The sequence below is a fragment of the Pantherophis guttatus genome, chromosome 4 (assembly GCF_059756535.1).
Source record: "Pantherophis guttatus breed Tessera chromosome 4, ASM5975653v1, whole genome shotgun sequence".
Taxonomy (NCBI): Eukaryota; Metazoa; Chordata; class Lepidosauria; order Squamata; family Colubridae; genus Pantherophis; species Pantherophis guttatus.
Window position 1 is genome coordinate 102,123,154 of NC_142066.1, and position 24,988 is coordinate 102,148,141.

Below are 24,988 nucleotides of genomic sequence, written 5' to 3' on the forward strand. Positions count from 1 at the left end.
GCTGAAATGAGTAGATTGACATTTGAAATAAGAGAACAGGAAGATAAACAATATTATTTGATATGGGAGCTATTTTATCAATGGATAGATAATAAAGCATGGAGATGAAATATTATAATGAAATCAACTTTGGATAAAATTTGTTAAAATAAAACATTTGTTTTTGTTGGAGGAAAGAACATTTGTCATATAATGAGATTTTGAAAATTTTCAGAGCATGAAATGATTTTAACTGATCAAAACACTGTCTAATTATTAGGAAGGATGATGTTTTTATGTTGTTTTTGTTTAAAAAATAAAAAACTTTAATTAAAAAAAAGAAATGAGGGGACCTTGATGCTCTCTGAGCTTGTTTATTTTCCTGCAAACATTTCATTAATCAAACTATGGTTAAGTGTGTCCATATGTGAAATTAAAGAGTTTTTTTCATCATGTCTTCTATTGCTAGTTGGTGGTTCGTGGATGCGTTCTGCTAGTCTAGTAAGACTCATATGGACAGATACAACCATGGTTTTAACTGGGAAACTGTGAACATCCAAGACTGAGCCAAGTTCCAAAATGCTAAAGAATTTCTGGAAGCCTGATTCTCTGACAAATTTGTCATCAATAGACACATAAATATAAGCAACATCTACATACCGTGCAAAAGAGACATTCAACAAGCCAAAGAGAGAACAAAAAGATGAAAACACTTCCCCAACAGCAATCAACACCCAGATAAGCATAGTTTAACACAAAGATTAACATCAAACCTATAATCAAGAAGTAAACAATACCCCTATCAAGGAACTGCCAAACAAGCTGACAGTAAACAGCCCAAACAAAAAATTCCAAGATCACTCCCAACAAGCCTTTTTGTTACTTGCTGAAAATATTTTAATGCTGGTATCTTAAAAAAAGAACTGGTGTTAGCCCACTTGGAATGGTGCAAAAAAATAAATAAAAAATTTCCAAAGTAGCAGGATATTTTAGCTTTTGCAAGTATCGGCAAACATAGTGAGATTTTTCAGCAATCAAGCAATTCTGGACTATGACATGGATCAAAGCAAGCCCACGTTTGTTTGTTTTTATCATTTAAAATAGATTGTTTATTAAGGGGAAAATATAGGTTCTCATTATTTGCTATGCTCTCTAGTCACCATGAACACTGAATTAGCAAATACTGAACCTCGGCTGGGAATGTCAGCTGGCCAAGTTGGAATTGGCCAACTCAAATGTTCCATTGTTCTGTGCAAGTCCATGAATAATCTCAAAAGCAATATAAATATTGATTCTGGAGTTACAAATAAATTTTAGCAATTAGGTGAATTTGCAAATATGAAATCAGTGAATAATGAAGATCATTGTTTTTTACGTTTCTCAAAACACGTTAAGAATTAAGCATGTTGACAAAGATGGAGAATGATGCTTTTTTCTTTAAAGTGTTTTTTTTATTTAAAGAATATATATATATATATATATTCTTTATATATATCCTCTAGGCATAGAGATTGGCCCAATAAAGGTGTGACAAACCCTGGCAGAGGGCAAGAGAGTAGGTTAGGGAAACAGCAGAATGAGGGAGATGGGGGGGGGTAAGGAAGAACAACGCAAACCCATCACAAGATCATGGGTAAAACAAATGGGTTTAGAGGAGGCAACGTGTGCGCCTAAAAGGGAAAGGCATAACAATGAGGGAAAGGGAGCTGGGAGTAATACCTTCAAAGCAATGCGACTTCCGGTGGGTCCGCAGATGTCGAGGACGGTCTCCATTGACCGCCAGCCACCCGATCTGTTAAAACCGCCCTGACAGCGCTAAACTGCTGTCCGGCAGTTTGAAAAAACTCTCCTTCAGGCAAAGAAGGAGAGGAGAGTCGGAGGGGGTGGGTAGAGCTCCCCGAAAGTCCCTGGATTAATCCCAGGGACTCGGAGGGTGAGAGCTCCCCAGTTCAGCCCTCCCATTGCTCCAGATCGCTGGTGCCTCTGCTAGCCAGAGCCAGACGTCGCGTCCAATTCTGCCGGCAAACAGTGAGTTTTAATGATTTCTAACAAGGCAGACAGAGCGGAAGCAAGAGTGCAAGCCTTTTAAAAGAAACAGAGCTTAACTCCGTGAATACATTGTTGCAAATGGAACTTTCCTGAGCTGGAGGCTGGAGAGGAAGCCTTTGTTATGTGCGGAAGGGAAAGTGAAAGTTAAAGGGAAATTGCTTGTTAAGAGTCTTCTGCTTGAAGAGAAAATTGCTGGGGACTGAGAACAGACTGGAGAGAGGATTGTTTATTCTGAAAAACTCTGAAATAAACATTGTAAGACTGTTTATAAGACTTTGTGGCTGTAAAAGGAAAAAACTCATTTTAAAATAAAATGGCTGCTAAACAACTAAAGCCACCAACTTCTAAAGGGGGAGGAGGTTCCCCTATAGTGACTCAAAAGCAACAACTTCCGGCTGATACACAGTCACAAGACCTTAAAGAATTTATAATGGGTGCCCTGAACAATCAGGCAGAAATGATGAAAGAATTTTCGGAGGAGTTAAAGAAAATTAAAGATGTGGTGGAGGAAAAACATGATGCAATAAGAGATGACATTGTCTTTGCAGTTTCAGGACTGGCTAACCATATGTTAAAGATTGAGGAGAGAGTACGGGAAGTTGATGAAGCTAATTTGGAGCTAGCAACTAAATTAGGAGAGGTATTAAAAGGCTGTATAATGCTTTATTGGAAATAGACTCTGAGACGGAACTGGTTAAAGATTGCATGATTAAATGGGCGCAAAATTTTCAAGAGCCAGTGATGATGGAGACTTGGGAAAAGATTTGGACTAGAAATGTGAAATTTACACAAGCACAAAATTTAAGAGAAAACTTTTATAAAATGTTTTATAGATGGCATTTAGATCCAAAAAAATTATCATGTATGTATCCTAATGTGCAAGCTAAATGTTGGAGATGTGACTGTGATGATGCAACTTATTATCATATATGGTGGACTTGTAGAAAAATCAAAGCATTTTGGATAAAGATTTGGTGGGTGATGCAGAATATTTTTTAAAAAAGACTGAAATTTACTCCGCAGTTGTTTTTACTGGGTATAATTACGAACTGTACAGTTGCAGAGACTAAACTGATTTTGAACTTGATAACAGCAGCAAGATTGTTGATAGCACAACATTGGAAGAAGGATTTTTTGCCTACTATTGATGACTGGATATTGAAAGTAACTAATTTAGCTGAAATGGCTAAAATTTCAGCATATTTGAAGGATCACACACAAGAAAGGTATATACAGGACTGGAGAAGATGGATTGATTATATTCAAAATAAGTATCAGACTAAAAAATATCAAATAGCTTATGAATGATTTTTTTTAACTGTATAAGCGCTATATAAGTGATATTAGAAGTATTATGTCTAAGAAGTAGGATTTTATCTATGGGGGGTTAAGAATTTTTTTTTAGGGGGTGTTAGTTTAATGGTTGGCTAAGCAATTTAGTTTATTGTTAAAAGTCAATAGAAATACCTTGTGTTCTGCTCTGGGAAGTCGGGGAGGGGGGCTGGGTGGGAGGGTTGTGGGGAAACTGTGTTTGTTTCACCAATAAAACTTTTTCAATAAAAAAAAAGTAAATGATTATTTTACCATTGATTTGGATTTTAAATTGTACTGTAATCAATCTAGGGTAACTATGAAGACAGTATATAAATGTTGAAATGACTCCGTGAACAAGTGGATGAAAGAATAAATAAAAACTGACTTTTGTGTAAAAAAAAAAAAAAAAAAAGCAATGCCTGATAACCCTGCGTTACCCCCCAGGGAGAGAAAGAGGCAATGCACAATGGGGCAGGAGGCAGGGGAAAGTGCATCGTCATCTATCAGCATGACTAAGGCAGAAAATAAGATAATTACAGGGGGAAGGCAAGGGTGTGGGCCTGTTACACACGCAATGACCAAATTGATCAGCATTACATAAAAGCAAGCAGCTCTTCAATGGTGATTTTATACTCTGATGAAGTTGGTAGGGGCCGACGAAAGCTTAGCACAAGTTTTAAAATAAAATTTTTATAAACTTTTAAACGTACATAGTTTATATGGAATAATTATGAATTTCCTTAAAATTTGGCACATTTTTTAAAAAAATACCACAAATATTATGTCAGCCCACCCAGCACAAAGGCTTATAAATGTTTTTAAAAGGTATGCTCTGTTTTGCATTATGTGCTCTGAAAACAACTTAAGGGAAAAGAAGAACATTTTTTCCAAAGTTACAGAATGATCAGCTTGTGATAGAGTCAAGAGGCCCTAAGCAAGTCACTAGATGCTGCTATAGCATTTTACAGTGAACAAGTTTTTATTAATTGTGAGAACCTTTTTCATTTGGATAAACCTAGATGCAAACTTTCAGCTTGGAAATAAACATTTGATGTGCTAGCTGTTGAATCAGGCGCAGGAAAGGAAGACTGGACCAGCTCGATACATTAATAACTTTATTAGGTACAAAGTAACGAGTCAAGACTGCTGGCGCGCTGCCGGAGCTCTCCTTATATTCGCTCCCGGCAGACGCACTGCCCCTTGACAGGGATTCAAATTTCCCGCCCGATGGCTGGCAGCCAATCAGGGCGGATGTCCTTATAAGGACATAACACTCCTCCCCCCTTAGTCCGAACTGTCAATCTCGTTCACAAAAGTCACGTAATCGCGCAGGTACGCCGGACGCCTCGGCACCCTAGCTGACCTGCGCAGTCTCACTTCTCCTCCGTCTCCGACCTGGAAGGACGGGGCTCTTTCGTCTCCTGGTTCCCTCTCCGGAACCGGGCTCGGTTCGGCTGTCGAGTGAGCGGGGCCACCCCCAGCGCCTCCGGCTGGACCGCAGACCTTGGATGGCTGGTCCTGGTGGTCTTCCTCCTGGCCTGTGGATCTCTCGCCTCGTCTCGGTTGCTCGGTTCCGACCCGGGAAGAGCGTCTGAGTCTTGGTAAGTCCATTTCTTGCTCCTCCCTGGTCTCCCGGGTGCTGTGGTTCGGTCTCGGTCCGGCTTGCTGCCGCTCGGTTGGTGGTTCCGCTCGGTTCGGGTGGTGCTGGCTTGCGTTGTTGTCGTTGTGCCGCCCGACCTCGCAGGGGTGGCGTTGGTCCCCTCGGTTGGGCTGGCGTTGGTCTACCTCGTCTGGTTGGCGGTGGTCGACCTGGTCGGGGTGTTGTTGCGGCGCTACCTCTGCGGGGCGGTGGAGGTCTCCCCTGCCGGGGTGGTGCAGGTCTCCCTGGCCGGGTTGTTGTCGGCTTCCCCTTCCCCCTAGTCCCTGGTCTACCGTTGGTTGGTGCCTGGGGCCATCCGGGTCGGGGTGTCGTTTCTTGGCTGTCTTCTGTGATGGGCGGGGGTCCCCCACGTCGGTGAGTCGTGTGCCACCCTCGCCCGTGGGTCGTGGGGTGCCCGTCTTGGCTGGGTCCCGGTCTACTCGCCTGGAACTGCAGTCTCCCTGGCTGGGCTGGCATAGGCTGCTGTAACTGGTGGGGTGCGCTGCTCCTCCTCTGGGCAGGTCCCGGTCTACCTGCGGGCTGGGTTGGTGGTCCCTGGCCTTGCCGTGCCCGGTGCCCACCTGGCTGGGTTGGTGTTGCCATCCCCCGTGCGGTTGGCCCCGGTCTACCTCGCTGGGCTGCCGACGTGACAGCATCTGGTAGTGGGCTGGGCCGACCTTGTCGGGGTGGTGCTGCTCTGCCTCGCAGGGGTGTGGTAGGCCTACCTCGTCGGGGTGTCGCAGGCCTACCTCGCCGGGGTGTTGTAGGCCTACCTGGTCTGGGTGTGGTAGGTCTACCTCGCCGGGGTGTTGGAGGCCTACCTCGTCGGGGTGTTGTAGGCCTCCCTCGTCAGGCTGGTTTTCATGTGCTCCCCCCCACCTTTTTCGGAGTTGGTTGATGTGGCGTCTCGTGAACTGTCCATCTTCCAACTCGACGATGTAGGATTTGGGCCCGGTTGTGCTGGCAATTTTCCCCTTCAGCCATTTAGGAGAGCCGCTGAAATTCAGCGCGAAAATTGAATCTCCGTTGCTGAAGGCGCGAAGCGGGCAGCTGGCGGTTGCGGTCACTTCCGGGCTGTATTGGGGGTGCAGCCGGTCCAAGGGTGACCTCAACCTTCTGCCCATCAACAGTTCGGCCGGGCTCTTGTGGGTGGTGGCGTGTGGCGTGATGTGCTGGGTGAGGAGGAAATTGTCTATGCGCTCTTGCCAGTCCCCCGGGCCCATTTTGGTGAGGGCCTCTTTGGTCAGTCGGACCATGCGTTCAGCTTGTCCGTTTCCGGCCGGCCTGTAAGGGGTGGACAGGGTGTGGCGGATGCCCAGTCCTGCCAGGAAGGACTCCATGGCCAGGGATGTGAGCTGGGGGCCGTTGTCTGAGACCAGCACATCCGGTAGACCATGTGTGGCAAAGAGGCGGCGCAGGGCTCGGATCGTTGCGTCTGTTGTGGTAGATGCCATGGGCACCACCTCGAGCCATTTGGAGAAGGCATCTACCACGATGAGGAGGTGTCGCCCTTGCATCGGACCCGCGAAGTCGATGTGGATCCTCGACCAGGGGTTGCTGGGGGTCTCCCACTTCGCGACTTCGGATTGCGGCGGCGCTGGGCGAACTTCTTGGCATGGGTCACATCTGGAGACCCATTGTTCAATGTCTCTGTCCATGGAGGGCCACCAGACATAACTCCGTGCCAGGGCCTTCATGCGGACGATGCCCGGATGCCCCTTGTGCAGGGTCTCTAACGTCCGCCGTTGCAGAGTGCTTGGAATCAGCACCCTGTCTCCCCATAGCAGACAGCCTTTTATGGTGGACAGCTCCTCCTGTTTCCTGGCGAACGGGCTGAACCTTTCCTCTGGCTTTTCCGCTGGCCACCCTCTGAGGATCCAGGACTTCACTTGGCGGAGTGTGGGGTCCTTTTGGGTGTGGACGGCCACATCTGCGGATGACACCGGGCAGCTGGCGTCGTCATCAATGTGAAGTAGGTGGAGCGTGGGGGCTGGGTCTTCAACCGGCTTCTTCGACGGGCATCTGCTGAGAGCGTCAGCATTTCCTATGGCTGTGCCTGGCTGGTGCACGAGCCTATAGGAGTAGCCAGCTAGGAAGATGGCCCATCTCATCATTCTTGGGGACATGAAGGTCGGGGTTGGTTGGTCGCCTGCGAGGAGTCCCAGGAGAGGCTTGTGGTCTGTGACTATGGTGAAGCGTCTTCCGTAGAGGTATTCGTGGAAGCGCTTCACTCCAGCCACGATGGCCAGGGCTTCTTTGTCCAGCTGGCTATAGTTCCGTTCTGCGCCGGACATAGTCTTTGAGAAGTACGCGATTGGGGCTTCCGAGCCATTGGGCAGTTCGTGGCTGAGAACTGCCCCCACCCCGTAAGGCGACGCGTCGCAGGTCAGTCTGATGGGGAGCGTCTCGCTGTATTGGATGAGGATGCTTTTGGACGTCAATAGTCCTTTGATGGCCCGGAATGCCGCTTCCTCTTCCTGGCCCCACTTCCAGGAAGCCGATTTCCCCAGCAGGCGGTGGAGTGGCTCAGCAACTGTGGCTTTCTGTTTTAAGAAAATGGCGTAGAAGTTGAGCAACCCAAGGAAAGCCTGAAGCTCCGTTTTGTTTTTTGGGCTTGGAGCTTCATGGATTGCTTCCACTTTTGATTTGGTGGGGTGTATGCCTGTGCTATCAATGAGGAAGCCCAGGAACTCAACTTCCTGTACTCCTATGATGCACTTGTCCCGCCTGACCCTCAAACCCTTGGCCTTGAACCGCTGCAGGACAAGCCTGAGCCTTTCAAGGAGTTGGGCTCTTGAGTCACCGGAGATGAACACATCATCGAAGTAAGGCACCACCCCTTGGAGAAGGCGTTCCATCATGGATTGGAAGATACCAGGGGCAGCGCTGACTCCAAATTGGAGGCGGTTACATTTAAATGCCCCTCTGTGCGTGACAATTGTTTGAGCCTCCGCCGTTTTGTCATCCACTGGCAGTTGCTGGTAAGCCTGGGCCAGGTCCAGTTTCGCGAAAATTGATCCAGATCCCAGGGAATGCAGCAGATGTTGCACCACTGGGACTGGGTATGCGCTCTGTGCCAACGCCTTGTTGATGGTACAACGGTAGTCAGCACAGATGCGCACAGACCCATCATGCTTCAGTGGGGTCACAATGGGGGTCTCCCATGAGGCATGATCGATCGGTTCCAGGACGCCCTGGGCGATCAGCTTATCCAGCTGTTCATCTACTTTAGGCCGCAGGGCAAATGGAACTCGGCGGGGCTTGAGCCTGATTGGGGTGATTCCCTTGTCCAGATTAAAGGAGATTGGCCTCCCCACAAATTTCCCCAGCTTACCATCGAAGACTTCTTTGAACTCTTCGATGATGGAGTCGAGTTCGTCCCTGCGGATCTCGTGGATGCCCTGAAGTGAAAGTCCTAGCGGCTTGAACCACTCCACACCCAACAGGTTCGGTCGGCTGTGCTGCACGATGGTGATGGGTAGCTTTCCGTCGAAGTCGTTGTACTTCATGTGGATGGTGGCTCTGCCTAGGATTTCAATGGGGTTTCCGTTGAAGTCCACAAGTCTCGCTTTCGGGGTTTTCAGCTGGGTCCTTTTGTATGCCGGTTTCAGCTGTTGTAGGTGCTGCCAGTCCATGATGGAGTAGGCAGATCCGGAGTCTACCTCCATCTTGCACGGAGACCCCTCTGCTAGCAGCGTCACGTGGAACTTGGTGGTCCCCTCGTCGCTTGTGTGAGCAATGGTGGTGGTCTGGTGCACTGTTCTGTTTCGGGGATATTCCTCCTCCCCGCGCCGGGACTGGTTTGAGGACCGTTTGGATGTCCTCTGGTTATCTTTGCGATTTTCCCGGAATCGTGGTCTGGGCGGTTCCGGGGCCGGATCTGTGGCTCTGCAGGCCTCGGCGATGTGCCCCCTCTTCAGGCATCGGCGGCAGGTCGCGTCCCTCCATCTGCAGTTTGCCCTGGGGTGGTCGCCTCTGCAACTGCCGCATCGTTCTCCCCGGTCGCCATGCTGTGGGTTTTCCCACCTGGGGGGGTGGGAAACCTTGTGGACGGCCCTTTCCTCATCCGACTCGGATTGCGTGGTTGCCTCGTCTGATGAGGTCAGGCCCGACTTGTGGATCTTATGGATCCCTCTTGCTTTTACCATTGCGGCGGCTGCTTGCTCAGATGTTTCAGCCGCTGTTGCTTCGTCGAGGACGTCTTTGAGCGGGATCCTCTTCCGGCTGAGGAACTTTTTCTGCAGCCCCACATCTCTCATGCCAAAAACAACGCGGTCTCGGATGGCGTTGTCCACGTTATCGAACTCGCAGTTGGCAGCGAGTTGGCGAAGTGCTGCCACGAATTCCTTGACGGATTCACCTTCCCGCTGGTTTCTTTGCTGGAAGGTGAACCTGTTCGCGATGGGGGTGCCTGTAGGTGCGTAATGCTCCTGTAGGACTTCCTGCAGGTCGTTCCAGGACATCTCCTCAATGTCCCTGGGTGCCACGAGGTCAATCGCCATCTCTAGGACGTCCGATCCGCAATGAGCCAGGAAGAGGGCTCTTTTCCTCTCATCGTCGAGGTTCTGGTATCCATTGCCTCGCAGGAACTGCCGGAATCGGACCATGTATGACCTCCACTTCTCCCGGGCTGGGTTGAATGGGTTCAGCGCGGTCATCAGGGCTTGCGGGGTAGCCATTCTGGAAGTCGCTGTGGTGTAGTGACTTCAACTAGGTGGGCGATCGTGCCAAGAGTCTTGTTCGGGTTCTTCTCTCAAGTCCTTCGTCGCCAGTGTTGAATCAGGCGCAGGAAAGGAAGACTGGACCAGCTCGATACATTAATAACTTTATTAGGTACAAAGTAACGAGTCAAGACTGCTGGCGCGCTGCCGGAGCTCTCCTTATATTCGCTCCCGGCAGACGCACTGCCCCTTGACAGGGATTCAAATTTCCCGCCCGATGGCTGGCAGCCAATCAGGGCGGATGTCCTTATAAGGACATAACACTAGCTTTGACTTGTTCATGTCCTGCTGCCAAGATGATCTCTATGATATTTAACAATGAACCTTATAATGTCTGTATCAGGACAGATGATATTCCAATTTGAACTTGGTTTCAGGTAATTCAGTCTCTTGGACTTCTAATAAAATCTCCAAAGATATTGCTCAACATATTCCACGGGTGAGTCATTATTACCTTTAGTAGATCATATATAACATGGCTCACACAGCTTATCTAGTAATATTCAGATGAATAGGAGGAAAAGATATGCTTAATTTTAAAAGTTTCCAACTGCAAAAAGCACTCCTTTCTGGAATGCCTGTCACTTCTAAATCACTTTTTGGTCCTCTCAAAAACTCCTTCCCCTCTGCTCCCTTTTTTTGTGGGCCATAAACATATTGTCCTCCTAGGTAAGGAAGTTAACATTCTCAGAACACTATTATGGAAGCTCAGGTTTGTCCATTTGAATGATGAGAGCAGGCAACTGACACACGTTCTGCTTCTAATATCATGGATTCCATGCAAAGATTAGCCCATAAATATATTTTCTCATTAGATGCATGCTAAAAATGCATCATTCCCATATACTACAAAAAGAAATGAGAAACACAGCATCATTAGGAGAGACCATTTAGGCTGATCAGAAGTGGCTTATAATTATTTTTAATATTTTTAAAAATGTATTCAAAATGGTGAGGCAGGTTGTAAGCAACCAAATTCCCTACTCTTGGGATTTATTTATTTACTATTTGTTTATTAAATTTCCTCACTACTTAGATAACTGTGTTATTACTTTTTTTAAAATAAATTTTATTTAGATCGATCATATTTTTATATATGCTTTCCACTCATTGTAAAAACAGCAAAAACCTATTATTAGCCACTCTGTTTTAGTATTTTGTGTGATAATTGCATCACTCTATATCTCAGAGTTATAAAGTTGCACCTTATCTGCAGTCCCATATAAACAAGTAGGAAAAATCTGTTAGGTGTCAAGCCAATCTTTGCTTTTATTTTGTGTATCTGTCTATTCTTTGTCTTCTACTCCTGATCACTTTGGACTGCTTTATTTTGATTTTTGATTTGTTAGACTTTGGTTTTAGATTACCATTTTTGCTTTCCAGAGAGATATTTGGGATGAGACTGATCTAAACTATTCTTACACCTACAATTGAGTAGATTAGAATTGGAATTTATGAATCTTGGTCCTCAATGACTTCCAAAGGCTCTGTCTTTAGAAATATATTCCATCACTGAGTCATTCTAATTTTAGAGATTTCATGCTAATTTTAGCCTGAACCAACTGACCTGGGTTTTAACTGCAATATTTAATATTTAAATCTTGTTAAGTTGTCTATATACAGATAAGGCTATAATTAATCTATAACTATAGAACCAATCTGATAAAAGAAATTCTGTATCACTAAAATTAACTGTGATAGTACTGGATCCAAGAAAATGTAATATATACATACACATACACATATACATACCTAACAAACTGATTACTATAGTGAAGCAATTAAAACACATACTAATAGCAAGTATGTCTTATGTGATCTTAATTATAATTTATCTGCCTTCATCTAGAATATTATTATATTCAAATTCTGATTTAAAATTATTCACTATCTTATATGGTTTTGATAAAAAGAGGTAAAGCTTGAGGACATCTGCATATTAGTGATATTTGGCGAATTTTATCTTCAACTCTGAATAATTTCTCCAGGGTTGTTTCATATAGATATAAAACAGCACACTAAATTAAAACTGAGCCTCATGGAATCTATAATATAACTGCAGTAATTTCTTAATTGTATTTACATCACAGAGGGCTAGTGTAGAGGTGTAATGACTCAATGGCTTAATGATGCTGGAAATGATCTCTGTTCTAACCCTAACCCTAACCCTAGCACTGGGTGGAAGGGTGAGCTCCCAATGCTGACCTCAACTTCTGTCCACCTAACAGTTCAAAAGCATATTCTATGTGAGTAGATAAATAGCTGGAAAGACAAGTTGGTCTCTGTGCAGGCAATCAGATTCCTGCTGGCTCTGAACGTTCCTGATTGTGGTGCCCATATATGATACAAGGTGGCTCCAGGGAAGGGAGAGGGCCTAGGATGACACTTCCAGAAGAGAAGTGTCATTCTTTCTGGTACGAAACCAGCTCATCCTCCTGTGTTGCACCTTGCAAAGCATGCAAGCATGTCTGTTAAATATTAATAAGGGAATGAAGGCGAGGTACAAAGGCTTCACTCAGGTCTGCCATTATGGGAGGAAAATAGTTGAATCTCATTTGTTAAGATATCTGACATCTCCCTATAAAAGGGCGAGCTGTCAAACAGGCAAGTTGCTGGGTTGTACTGATCTACTGAATAAAGAGCTGTTGTTTGTTGAAGAATCAGTGTCCTGCCTCTTCTATCATCCAATCTAACACTGGTGACGATGGTGGGATCAGAAGAGGACTAAAACAAAAAGAGCTGATCATGATTGTGATCCCAGTCAGAGCTAAGCAGAAGTTGGGTATCCGTGAAGTCATCAGTGGCCATCATCGCAGCAAATCAGAATCTGCATCGGCCTACTGAGATGACCACACACGCCCCACCAACTCTGTTCAACCCATCCACGGAGAACTGGTACTCCTATATAATTCACTTTGAATGCTTCATGGAAGCAAACGACCTCCTGGGACTCTCAGACAATAGGAAGAGGGCGCTCTTCCTCAGTTACTGCAGCTCAGAGATGTTTGAGATAGCCAAGGCTATCACCAGCGGTCATGCAGATGGTGTCCTGGACTACACTCCAGAGCACAGTTCGAATGCATTATGAACCCATGCTGTCCAAGACAGTTAGGCGGCATGAATTCCAACACGGAGCCCAAGAGGAAGGAGAGATGATAAACCAATACATCACAGCGCTAAGAAAGGCCACAGGGTACTGCGAGTTCAGAGACCTGGATGAGGTGCTGTTAGATAGGCTCGTTTGCGGAGTGAAGGATATCAACCTGCAACAGCACTTGTTAGCAAAGCCTAACCTCACTCTGCAGACAGCACTAGATGAGGCCAGAGCAACTGAGTCATTGAACAGATTGACAGTGGCCCTTCATAAAACTGGCAGCCCACCAGCTTTGCACCAAACTGTCACAGTACATTGGGAGAGCACCAAGCGCAAGGAGTCAACCAATAAAGACAATGACGTTTGCCACCTCTGGTCAGAAAAGAAGATGGCCAGCTCTGAAATAGATGAAAGGCAGCCCATATGTGCAGGCTGTGGGGGCAATCACCTCAGAGCTGCATGCAAATATAAGGAAGTCATCTGCCAATGATGCGACTGGAAGGGGCATCTAGCAAGGGTCTGTCGCACCAACCAGCCAGCCACATACTGCGCATGGCAGCCTGCCACCCAGCTGGGACAATGAAGGACACTGCCTTGGAGACACCGGTGGAAAGAAGATCATCCCATAGTGTCAAAAGACACACACCAAACGACCATTGGACAGGCAAACACCCCCCCCCGAGCCAAAAAATCCACATCACAGTCCACATTGAGGGGTCATTGTGTGATATGGAGGTGGACACAGGGTCATCCATGACCATGGTCTCCTGGGCAACCATCAAGAAGGCAGTGCCAGGGATCACGAAAAAGATTCTGAAACCTCAATGAGTGCAACTTAAGAACTATCAGGGGAACTGCATCCCTGTCATAGGAAGCTGGACCTTCCAAATCAAATTTAAAAAGTTTGCTGGACCACTGAAGCTGACCGTGGTTGGTGGTGCCTTGCCAAGCCTGCTCGGCTTGGACTGGTTTGCATCCCTGGGCATGGGGGTGACCAGCATCCACACCATTCAAGATGACAGCACTGATGAGCTGGTCAAGGAGTTTGCAGACATGTTCAACAGGAGCTTGGGCAAGTATGCAGGGATTCTTATCTCGTTTGGCCTAGACCTCAAAATCACCCCTATTCGGATGAAATCATGAAGGGTCCCTTTTGCTCTCTGGGCCAAAATTGACAGTGAATTAGATGGGCTAATTGGCCAGGGGGTTTTGGAGCTGGTAGAACACAATAGGTAGAAAACCCCTATAGTCATGCCGATAAAACCTGACAGCTCAATCCACATCTGCATGGACTACAGATGTACAATCAACAAGGTGCTTCAGCAAAGCACCTATCGCGTGCGGGTTGTAGAACATTTGTTACACTCCTTAGGTAGGGGGGAAACATTTGCAAAACTTGACCTGGCACAAGCGTATCAGCAATTGCCAGTCAACGATGCCATGGCAGAGGCACAGACTATTGTGACCCACCAAGGTGCCTTCAGATGCCACCGCTTGCAATTCAGGGTAAGCGTAGCACCAGGACTCTTTCAAAGCGTAATGGAACGCTTGTTACAGGGCATTCCAGGGGTAGTGCCCTACTTTGATGATGTCCTGGTGTCTGCAGCAAATAAAAAAGAACTCCTTGATCGACTACAGGTAGTTCTCAGTCGGTTTCGAGAGGCCGGGCTGCAGGTAAAAAGAGAAAAGTTCCAAATTGCAGTGCCAAGGGTAGAGTTCCTGAGGTATTTAATTGATGGTTCAGGAATACACACCACAAAGAGTAAGGTCAAGGCTATTAAGGAAGCCCCCACTCCCCAAAATCAGATAGAGGTCCAGGCATTCCTGGGCCTGTTAAATTTCTATAGTATTTTTCTGCCACAGAAGGTGACAATAGCTGAGCCGCTACACTGGCTGCTCGATAAAAAGGTGAAATGGATCTGGACTGAAGCCTTCGCATTTGCAGAAGTCAAAAGACTTTTGTCATCCGATAGCATTTTATTGCTGCAAATCACAAGATGGACGATTTTCTTGGCAGCCTACAAGTACCGGCTAATCCACCGGCCTGGCAAGTCCCTAGGCCATGCAGACACCCTCAGCCAGTGCCCATTGCCAGAAATTGTGGAAGACCCCATCCCTATCATACCCGTACTGCTGATCAAGAACTTTGCATCTGGCCCTATTATTTCAGCCGAGATAGCGAGACATTCTCCCAAAGATAGAACTTTGGCACAGGTTCTGAACTGGGTGGGGAGGGGGTGGCTAAAGGGGGCAGTGGGGGTGATCTGCAGCCATTTTACATTAGGCAGGATGAATTATCAACTATTAAAGATTGTCTACTATAGGGGGACTGGGTAATTGTACCCCCAAAATTACGGAAACCAGTGCTAGAGGTCTTACATGTGGGGCATCCTGGAATATTCAGGATGAAGGCACTGGCCAGGAGCTATGTTTGATGGCCTAATATGGACGGGGAAATAGCCGAATGGGTTGCTATTTGTACACCTTGTCAGGAGTCCAGACAAGCACCACCCTCTGCCCCAGTGCATGAATGGGAAACACCAAAAGTGTCCTAGTCAAGGGTGCACATTTATTTTGCTGGACCATTCCAAGGCCAGAGGTTCCTGATAGTTGTGGACCCATACTCAAAGTGGGTTGAGGTAATACTTATGACCTCTACATCAACAGAGGTGGTCATCCAAGTATTACGAAGACTTTTCTCCACCCATGGCCTACCAGATGTTCTGGTTTCAGACAATGGGCTTCAATTCACAGCCACTCAATTTGAGATGTTCTTGGCAGAACAGGGAATCAGACATGCCCTGGTTGCACCATTCTATCCGTTTGCCTATTCTATCTAGCAATGCCTATTCTATCTAGCAAGCAGAGAGAATGGTGTGATCTGCAAAAGAAGCCCTATCCAGAATGGGCCCAGGAGATTGGTAAACCAGAATAGATAAATTTCTCCTAGTCCAGCACGTTATCCCTAGTGCCGCAACAAACAGAAGCCGGTCAAAATTACTAATGGGTCACTGGCTATGATCACAATTATACTGCCGAAGCACCCACTGATTTGACCAGCAAGCTCCGATCATTCAGCGTAGGGGACAAGGTGTATGCCCACAACAGGGTGCTCTCTTGGGCCCTGCCAAGGTGGTAGAAATTACAGGACCCCGCTCATACCAGGTAGAACTAGAGGACGGTAGGCTATGGAGAAGGCATATAGACCAACTCCAGGGCTGACTAGGAACCTCAGTTCTAAGGCAACCAGAAATAGCTCAAACCAAGAAAAGCCAAATCCCTATAGACACTAGCCAACAATCTGAAACACCACCTACAGTAGACTCAAACCTGAGTAGTCAACGGAGTCACACACCTGTGGAACCAGGAAGGGCTCTCAGAGAACCAATTCCAAGTAGGCCAGCCATGCCCCAAAGTAAGTTCCATTGGGTGACTTGGGAGTAGCAGTAGACCTGCCTTACCAGGCTGCCGCCGCCCCTCCAACTGAGTTGTGTAGGTCAGAACGAATCCACCGTCACCCTGCCTACCTGCGTGACTACGTTAGCTGAACCGGCCTATCATAGGGAAATGCTCTATCCAGAGGGGAGGGATGTTAAATATTAATAAGGGAGTGAAGCTGAGGTAAGAAGGCTTCACTCAGGTTCGCCATTATGGTGGGTAAAATACTTGAACCTCATTGGTTAAGCCATCTGACAGCTCCCTATAAAAGGGCAAGCTGTCAGACAGGCAAGTTGCTGTGTTGTCTACTGAAAAAAGAGCTGTTGTTTGGTGAAGAATCAGTGTCCTGCCTCTTCTATCGCCCAATCTAACAATGTCCTACAACTGAGCTGGTAAATTGGCAGCCAAACTACAATTCTGCACTAGCATTGTGGTCTCCCTGCTAATGTAACAATAACATATGCAAATGAGAATGAAAAGGAGGAGGAGGAGGAGGAGGAGGAGGAGGAGGAGGAGGAGGAGGAGGAACTGGAGGAGTATTCCAATATCAATTCAGCTTATTCAAAAGTATCAAAATGGTTTGGGTTTTATCAAGAAAAACCATACAGGAGTTTCAAAAACATTGCACTCCTCCCTCTCTTTCATTGATTTTATTAATTTCTATCTAAACCTTGATCTAAAATCCAGTACATTTCAATTTTACATTGGTTTGGTTATCATTTTTGTATTCTTTTAAATTACTGTAATCTACTTTCTCAATACCAAATTCATTCAGTATTTCTTCAATTTCCTCTTCAATTTTCTTCACACAATTGCAACCTATTTTTCCATTCTGATAGATAATATCCTTCTTAATTGAGGCAAAGCAATTGCTTAAAAAGAAAGCATTAAAACTATTTATCTCATCCTTTGCAAATAAAATTAAACTCTCTAAGGTGGACAACATAAGTTGGAGATGTATAGAGTTTTTAAAATGCTGACACTTACCAGGAGAGGGTTTATCGCCAGGATTACAGATCTCTTTGACAATCTTCCTCATATCACTTTGCAGTTGTTCAAAGTCCTCCAACACATATACTCTGCTAGAAAAGCCAGCAATTTGCAGGAGCTCAAAAGAATTTAAAGTACCAATGCCTATTACAAAGACTTGGATGCCATCTTTCCTTAAAACAATGGCTGCATCCTCCACTTTGTCATCAGACAGCCCATCTGTGATGACAACCAAATACTGCATGACCCCATTATATTGTCGGCCACCGTTGGCAGGTTCAAAGAAGCTCCTGACAAATTTCAACCCTGTGCCCGTGAAAGTGCGAGTTTTTAACTGAGCAATTACATCAATCTTCTTTTTTATGGCACTATTATTAAAAAATTCATTGAGATAAAATTCCTTCTGAGGATCTGTGCTGTATTGAGCCACCCCAACCCGGACTTTGTCCTTTGCAATGATAAAGCTGTCAACTACTTTTTTCATGAATGTCTTCATAGTAGAAAAGTTCTGTCCTGAAATGCTGTCTGAGCCATCAATCAGAAACACAAGATCTGCTTCTTCAGTACCACAAGCTGCAAAAAGAAAAATCCATTTGATTGTGAGATACAAAAAGATGAAGTATCTCTTAACACACCTAAGGTAATATTCTGAATTCTTCTAGGATATAAGTTCTATTGAGCTCAGTGAGACTTACTTCTATAATTCCAAAAATTATTATTGGGTAATAATCCCAGAGAAATCAGTAGACTTTCCAGAAAATCTATTCAATGTTTTATATATAATACTTTGTGTTTTTGCAAAATTAACAAAGAACCTTTTAGCACTAAAAATACTACAGATAACCCATGGCTTACGACAATTTGTTTAACAATGATTCAGAGTTACAATAGGGTTGAAAAAAGATTTATGTCTCTGTTCTCACAGTTATAGTTGTTGCACCACCTTCATGGTCATGTGATTGCGATTTGATGCTTGGCAATTAGTTCACATTTTGCAGCATCCTGCAGTCATATAATCACAGTCATGTAATCACTCAACCAACAAGCAAAAATCACTTAAGAGTTGCATGATTCACTTAATGACCATGTGATTTGTTTAACTATCAGGGTCACAATGATCGTAAAATTGGTTCTGGTCATGGGATGCCTTGTTCAATGAGTGCATCAATTAGTGACTAAAATTCCAATTCCAATTGTGGTTGAAAGCTGAGGCCTATCTGTACCATATAGATAATAGAATCAAATCTAATATTGATGGCCAGGCTCAACAGATTCAGACTATCATGTTAAAAAAAGGATAGGTTATCTCATGATATTAAACTTTGAAGTGCTGCAAGATATTTTTCCTCCTAATGTGTGCCTTGAGGACTGAAACCTTTGAGAAGGAAAATTGTCATTTACAGCACTTTATTTCCTCTAATGTTGGATATTGATATTATTTAATCTTGGTAATCAGATAGGGGAGCTCCGGGTTGTTGTTGTCCAATTTCTCCTGAAGTGGCACACTTATTGTATTATATATTCTTCATAGCCTAACAAAACTGTTCTGCAATATGAATAATACAGGAGCTGAAGGTAATGAAATATACTTCTTTCCAAATGATCAATAAATTACATGAATCAGATGCATAGAAAAGTTAAGTATATGATAGTTATCTTGTACTTCCCAGACCAAGTTCCTGCTCTGTAAACAATATCCAGCATATATCCTAATATCCCAACCTGACCCCTACCAAAAGTTTGCAATGTTCAGCAGACTAAACGTAGCCCAACCTTGTCAAAAGTTGTGTATGACAGCTGTTTTTCATTTTGCCAAGATGCAGGTTTTTAGAAACTATCTTGCCAAACTAAGGGAAGCCAGGAGCAAAATGAGGGACTGCAGAAGGAAGAGGTTCAACTAGTCCCCAATTCAATTCTTTCAGTCCATCCCAAATGGCTTTACTCACCAAGTGAGAAGAAGATTTAATGTGGCAATATATAATGAATGCTAATAATAAATCAAATGTATACATTAACAAAGGTTCTAGTTACCTGGTTTTGATTCATCACATATAAGATAAGTTATGTTTTCATATAAACTGTCCAGTGCATTGTAATTGGGAGTAAAAAACCATCTTCCCTTCTCACCAACTATTTCTGCTAGTTCTGTTCTACTAGCATCCTCTATCCCAACAGCAATGACCTGGATGCCTTCTTGCTTCAAAGCCTGAACTGCTGCTGAGAGATTAGATCTATCTGTGGGTGTTGTTGGTTCATCTGTGATCAAAACGATGATCTTTGTGATACCTAGGTATGATGTTCGGCCACCATAAGCAGTACCAAAGCGTTCCCTTGCAAAATTCAAAGCTCTTGTTGTATAGGTTAATTCTCTTAAAGGAACTAGGTTTTTAATGGCTTCCCTGAGTTGAGATTTTGTGGAATAGGTATTTAGCTGAAATTTTTCTTCCGGTAGAGTACCAAAGATAACAGCTCCAAACTGAGCATTGTCTTTGCCCACAACCGAGTCATTCACAATTGCTTCCATAAGCCGTTGCATCCCCTTGAACTGCAGATCTGTAATGTCTCTGGACCCATGAACTACGAAAATTATGTCAGCAACTTCAGTTCTCTTGCATACTGTCATTGAAAAAGCAAAATGGCAGTGTTAAAATAAAGTTTTGTTTCAATAATCTAACATCAAGTGCTTCCTTAACCTCGCTATTAATTATTGGGACATTTCTTTGAAAAAGATGAATTGCTAAAGGTAAGGTTAAAATAGAAAGAATAGAGAACAATAGAGAATAGGTGGCTGTCCAGACTTTAAGAGCTATAACTCTCAAAAGCCCTAGGAGGAATAGTTCTGGGGACAATTGCTGAAAGCTGTAACTCAGCAACATCCTGAGGCTGCCCCCATTAAAAAAGTGCTTAAAACAAGGTAGGATTCAAAATAATTAAGCATTTGGTAAAGGTAACTTGAGAATAAGGAAAATGATCTTGATGGGGAAAGGAGGTATCCATTACCAAAGCAACAAGGAGGGAAATACTGCTTAAGCCAAACAGTGAAGGAAGAACAAGGACCCAGATAGTCCTTGATTTATGACTATTTTTTTAGCAATGATTCAAAGTTATAATGGCCTTGGCAAATGTGGTTTAATAACACTTACTCAGTACTGTACTCACACTTATGATAGTTGTACCATCACCATGGTTCCAATTGCAATTTGGGGGCTTGGCAACCAGCTTGTATTTATGACTGGTTGCAATATCCTGCAATCATGATTATGATTTGCAAGCTTTTTTGCCAATTTTTAGAAAAAAAAAAACCCACCCATTGAGTAAGATGGATTCACTTAATGACCATGTTATTCACTTAAAAACTGCATTATTTTCTTAATGACTATGGTAATTTACTTTGTGACTGCCATAAAAATGTTCATAAAATCAATCCAACTTGAATTATGACTGCAATGTCGTACGATAGAAATTCCGGTCCCATTTGTGTTCATAAATTGAGAACTATCCATAATCTGAGTTGCAAGATTATGTTACTATTTTTTTTTCTTCTATTCAGTCATATCCTGCAAGCCCCTGAACTGTTACTATAGTGAATTTTAATAAAGTAATTTTAGTCTTAATGTGGAGTTGATTATTTTTTGGGTCAAATCTACATTTTGGTGGTTGACATAGGAATTATTCAAATTACTTTAAAATATATTGAATGAACTAGAGCACTATCTACTCTCTTAGCATCTAACAATTATATTTTTTTAAAAAATCTCTCTCTCTTGATCAAGGGCAGATTGCATAGCATCTTATGAAATACTCTTGTAATATTACATAAAATAACATGGAATTCATCAGATGTATGGATACTTTTCTCAGGAATATATAGGCAGCTATCATGCAGAGTAGAGGAAATAATGACTATGGTTGTTTTGTGCACTAGGGAGTTAGAGTTAGAGTTTCTGTGAAGCCTATTGGCTTTTTTTGAATAAGTCAGTTTTTCCAACTATCCCTCAAAAAATACCTTTTTATATGGATAAAATGTAACAGAATCCATATAAGATACTATATAATCTGCATTACAGTTCCTTCAAATTTCATAACATAAAGGACAATTTAAAACATCAACATGACTGGATAAATCCTAAAGAGAGATGAAGATGTTTTGCTGTCTGAAAAGCACTGATTAGTGCTTAAATCTTACTTTTCAAAAGAGCTACGGGTAATGAACAGTCACTTGAGAACAGCACAATTATTTAGTATGGAAACTAAGATAGAAACAGGCTGCAGGATAAAATTAGCTCTGATCTCAAGCCTTTTACTGCTGTTTTTTATATGATTACTTGCCCTATGAGGTAATCCAGATAGGAAACACAACCAGGAGTATGAGCACAGAACAAGAAACACAACCAGGAGTACAATAAATCTTTATTGTAAAGTTAAATTGGCCCTCACTCTTCTGCTGTACTATGACAGCATTAAGACTTGGCCCTGTCTACTAGCACAAGATGCAACTCTGGAAGTGGTTGATGGCTTAAGGGCAATCCCTCTGCCTTTTAATCTTCTCAATTTGTTTTCTAAATTTGTCTATTTTTTATAGATTTTATGGCTTTATTTGTAAACTGCCCACCATCACTTAGTGTATAAATTTCATTAACAAATAAATAAATGGTCTTGCAAAATTAAAAGTATTTTTCCCCTGTTCTTTTACTCTTGGAAAAGTTAGGGTCTCTTTTGAAACATTTTCCACACTCTCACTCCTTCTGTAGGCTGAGATACCTTTTACATGCTGTTCAATTGCCCAGTTTGTGGCTCTCCCTCCTGTCTCCCAAGGTCATTCCCACATACCATTACAATAATTAACCCTGACCTTGGCAATATCTGGTTCAGGGATATAGCAGAAAATATGGAGAGTGCAAAATAATTTTTGGAAGAAATAATATTTTTCACTTCAATACTTACCCTCCTCGGGGTTGCAAATTTGAAATAGAATTGGCTTCACCAGAAACATGAGCGATTCAAAATAATCCTCTGAAAATACTTTATCCTGAGTACCAGCAATGTCTAAAAGCTGGGAGTTGTTTTCTTTCAGTATTCCAATGGCATAGATGACAACACCTTTCTTCCTCAGTGCTCTGGCTGCTCTTCTCACATCATCACTAGATTCCTCATCTGTGACCACTATCAAATATTGTTTTACACCCAAACGCCCTCCCTCAGATGTGTCAAAGTAAGGGGAGGCAAAATCTAGAGCTCTTCCAATTCTGGCTCCTTCTTGAACCTGCCTCATTGTAGTTATTGCTTTCCTCAGGTCAGTCTTGTTGTTGTACTTGTTCAGTGGGAAAACTTCTTCTGGATTGAAGCCAAATTGGAGCAGCCCAATCTGAACCTTATCAACCCCAATATCAGACTTGTTTACAATTAAATCAGCAAAATCCTTGATCTGTTCAAATTCAAATTGATCCATACTTTCTGATGTATCAATTAGTAAAATTATGTCAGCTTTCAAATTTTTACAGGCTGAAAATAATAAATGAAAAAGATGTAAACATATTAAATAAATGTGCAAAATGTAACAGATCCAGTAATAGGATATTTTTATGATTCAAATCAAGAAGCATTGGCATTCACTACCTAATGTTTTTGACTATACACAATGTCTACTCAGACCAAATTTCTTAACAAGAGATTTTCCAGAACTTAGGCTGCATTTCATCTTTGCAACTAAGTTTCCACTTTTAAAACAACAATGGGCTTTGTTCAGCTTCCTAAAATAATGCAAAATTAATTACTTTGGAGTGTTAAGAAACTTTTAACCAGCAGGTAGATTTTGTTGGGTTTTGCTCAGTTAACTATGTTGCAATTGCTATAATACCTAACCTTATAATGGACACATGCTAGGGACAAAGAATGAACAATAGCTATGTATTATAATATTCATGCAGTTGTATTTTCTGAAGAAAAATACCAGTAGAATTCAGGGTTCTTCACATTTACAGTGCAAAGGTAAAATCCAAATTTTTTTACTACCAGTTCTGTGGGCATGGCTTAGTGGGCATGGTGTGGCTTGATGGGCGCAGCTTGGTGGGCATGGCAGGGGAAGGATACTGCAAAATCTCCATTCCCACCCCACTCCAGGGGAAGGATACTGCAAAAGCTCCATTCCCTCCCCACTCCTAGGGGAAGAATATTGCAAAATCTCCATTCCCACCCAACTCCTAGGGGAAGGATATTGCAAAATCTCCATTCTTACCCCACTCTGGGGCCAGCCAGAGGTGGCATTTGCTGGTTCTCCAAACTACTCAAAATTTCCACTACCAGTTCTCCGAACTATTCAAAATTTCTGCTACCGGTTCTCCAGAACCTGTCAAAACCTGCTGGATCTATCACATAAAACTACAGCATTTTTAGAAGAATATGGAATTCAGATGACCCTTCTAATCCACAGAAGACTGGAAAGGGAAAAAGAATATTGCAGCTGGATATCTGACTGTGAAAATGGTATTGAAAAGACAGGTTTGATTTCCTGGACTATGGCCAGCAGTCATGTGTTTATTCATCTGTTACAGTGTAAACCCATGAGAATTATGTAGTGAAATAGCATCTTTTATTGGACTAATATATGTTGTTAATTAAACAATCCAGACAGAGGTCACCAAGGTATGTGGATTTATTTGGAAGCTCTACTTGGAAGCCTAGCTAGGAGTTTGAATGGCCTATTGCATGGAAATACTTTGAAGATGGTTCCCTTAGTTATCTGTGCTTGTAGATCTTGTACAGAGAGCAAAAATTCCTTTTAAAGCAATTATTTTTTAAAAAGAAAGAGTAAAAAACAGTAAAAAATGAACCTCACATGAAAGCTTCTGTACTTGAAACAAGTGTCAGCCATACAGCCTTCCCACAGGATATTTTGTCCCTTCATAATCACCCCCCAAAAGTAGAGATTAAGAAAAGGAGTGTAATCAATCCTTTTAACCGAACAAAGGTGAATTCTTTTCAGGTGATACTTTGAAAATAAATATGATCAATGTAGGAAAATGCAATTAGTGAAAAGCATTTGTTTCCCCATAAGAGGCATTCAGAAGATTTGTTATGATAAAACCTTGATAATCTTCCATTGAAGAAAAGACCTTACCCTCAGGAGAACAAATATCCTGTGCAATATCATGTTTGATGAGCTTCAGGGAATCAAAATCATTCACAAAAAACATCCTGTCCTTGGTCCCAGCTATATCTTTTAGTTCTCTTTTTACAGCATCCTTAACACCTATGGCATATATAACAATCCCTGCACTCCGCAGCTCTTCTGCAGGTATAGTTACTTGATCCTGGGATTTACCATCTGTAATAACAATAAGAAACTGTGGGACATTGTCCCTGGCTGAAGTTTTGAACAAATTCTTCATGTAGTGTAAAGCATCTCCAGTTTTAGTGCCACCACCAATCTGCCAGATCACTTTTATTGCATCTTTTAATTGGGCCAATGTATTGTATTCATTAATCTGAAACTCTTTTTTGGGATCACTTGCATACTGAACCACCCCAAAACGAACTTGATTGGGGCCAATCTGGAACATGCTAATCATTTCTTTCATAAAGATTTTCATGTCAAGGAACTCTTCTGTCTGAATACTGCCAGAACCATCTATCAAGAAATAAATATCTGCTTCCTCTGTCTCTTCACAACCTAATGAAAAATAGAAGAGAGGAAAGTAAGAATGGCAATTCCTTTACTGTGAAGCCTACATTCTCTTTCAATAAACATCAATGAGACATTCAATG

At 43.2% G+C, this 24,988-nt stretch overlaps 1 protein-coding gene across 3 annotated transcripts in view; it reads right to left on the reverse strand.

The window, feature by feature from the left end:
* Positions 1-24,988, reverse strand: part of LOC117656046 (collagen alpha-4(VI) chain-like) — a 184,349-nt gene that overhangs the window by 133,814 nt on the left and 25,547 nt on the right. For all 3 annotated transcript variants that reach the window (XM_087894216.1, XM_060683019.2, XM_087894217.1), the window contains exons 9-12: positions 24,342-24,893; positions 22,169-22,726; positions 19,256-19,840; positions 17,222-17,797 (exon numbers count right to left, since the gene is read on the reverse strand). In XM_087894216.1, the coding sequence (XP_087750342.1) occupies positions 17,222-17,797; positions 19,256-19,840; positions 22,169-22,726; positions 24,342-24,893 (2,271 nt within the window). The remainder of the gene's footprint in view (positions 1-17,221; positions 17,798-19,255; positions 19,841-22,168; positions 22,727-24,341; positions 24,894-24,988) is intronic.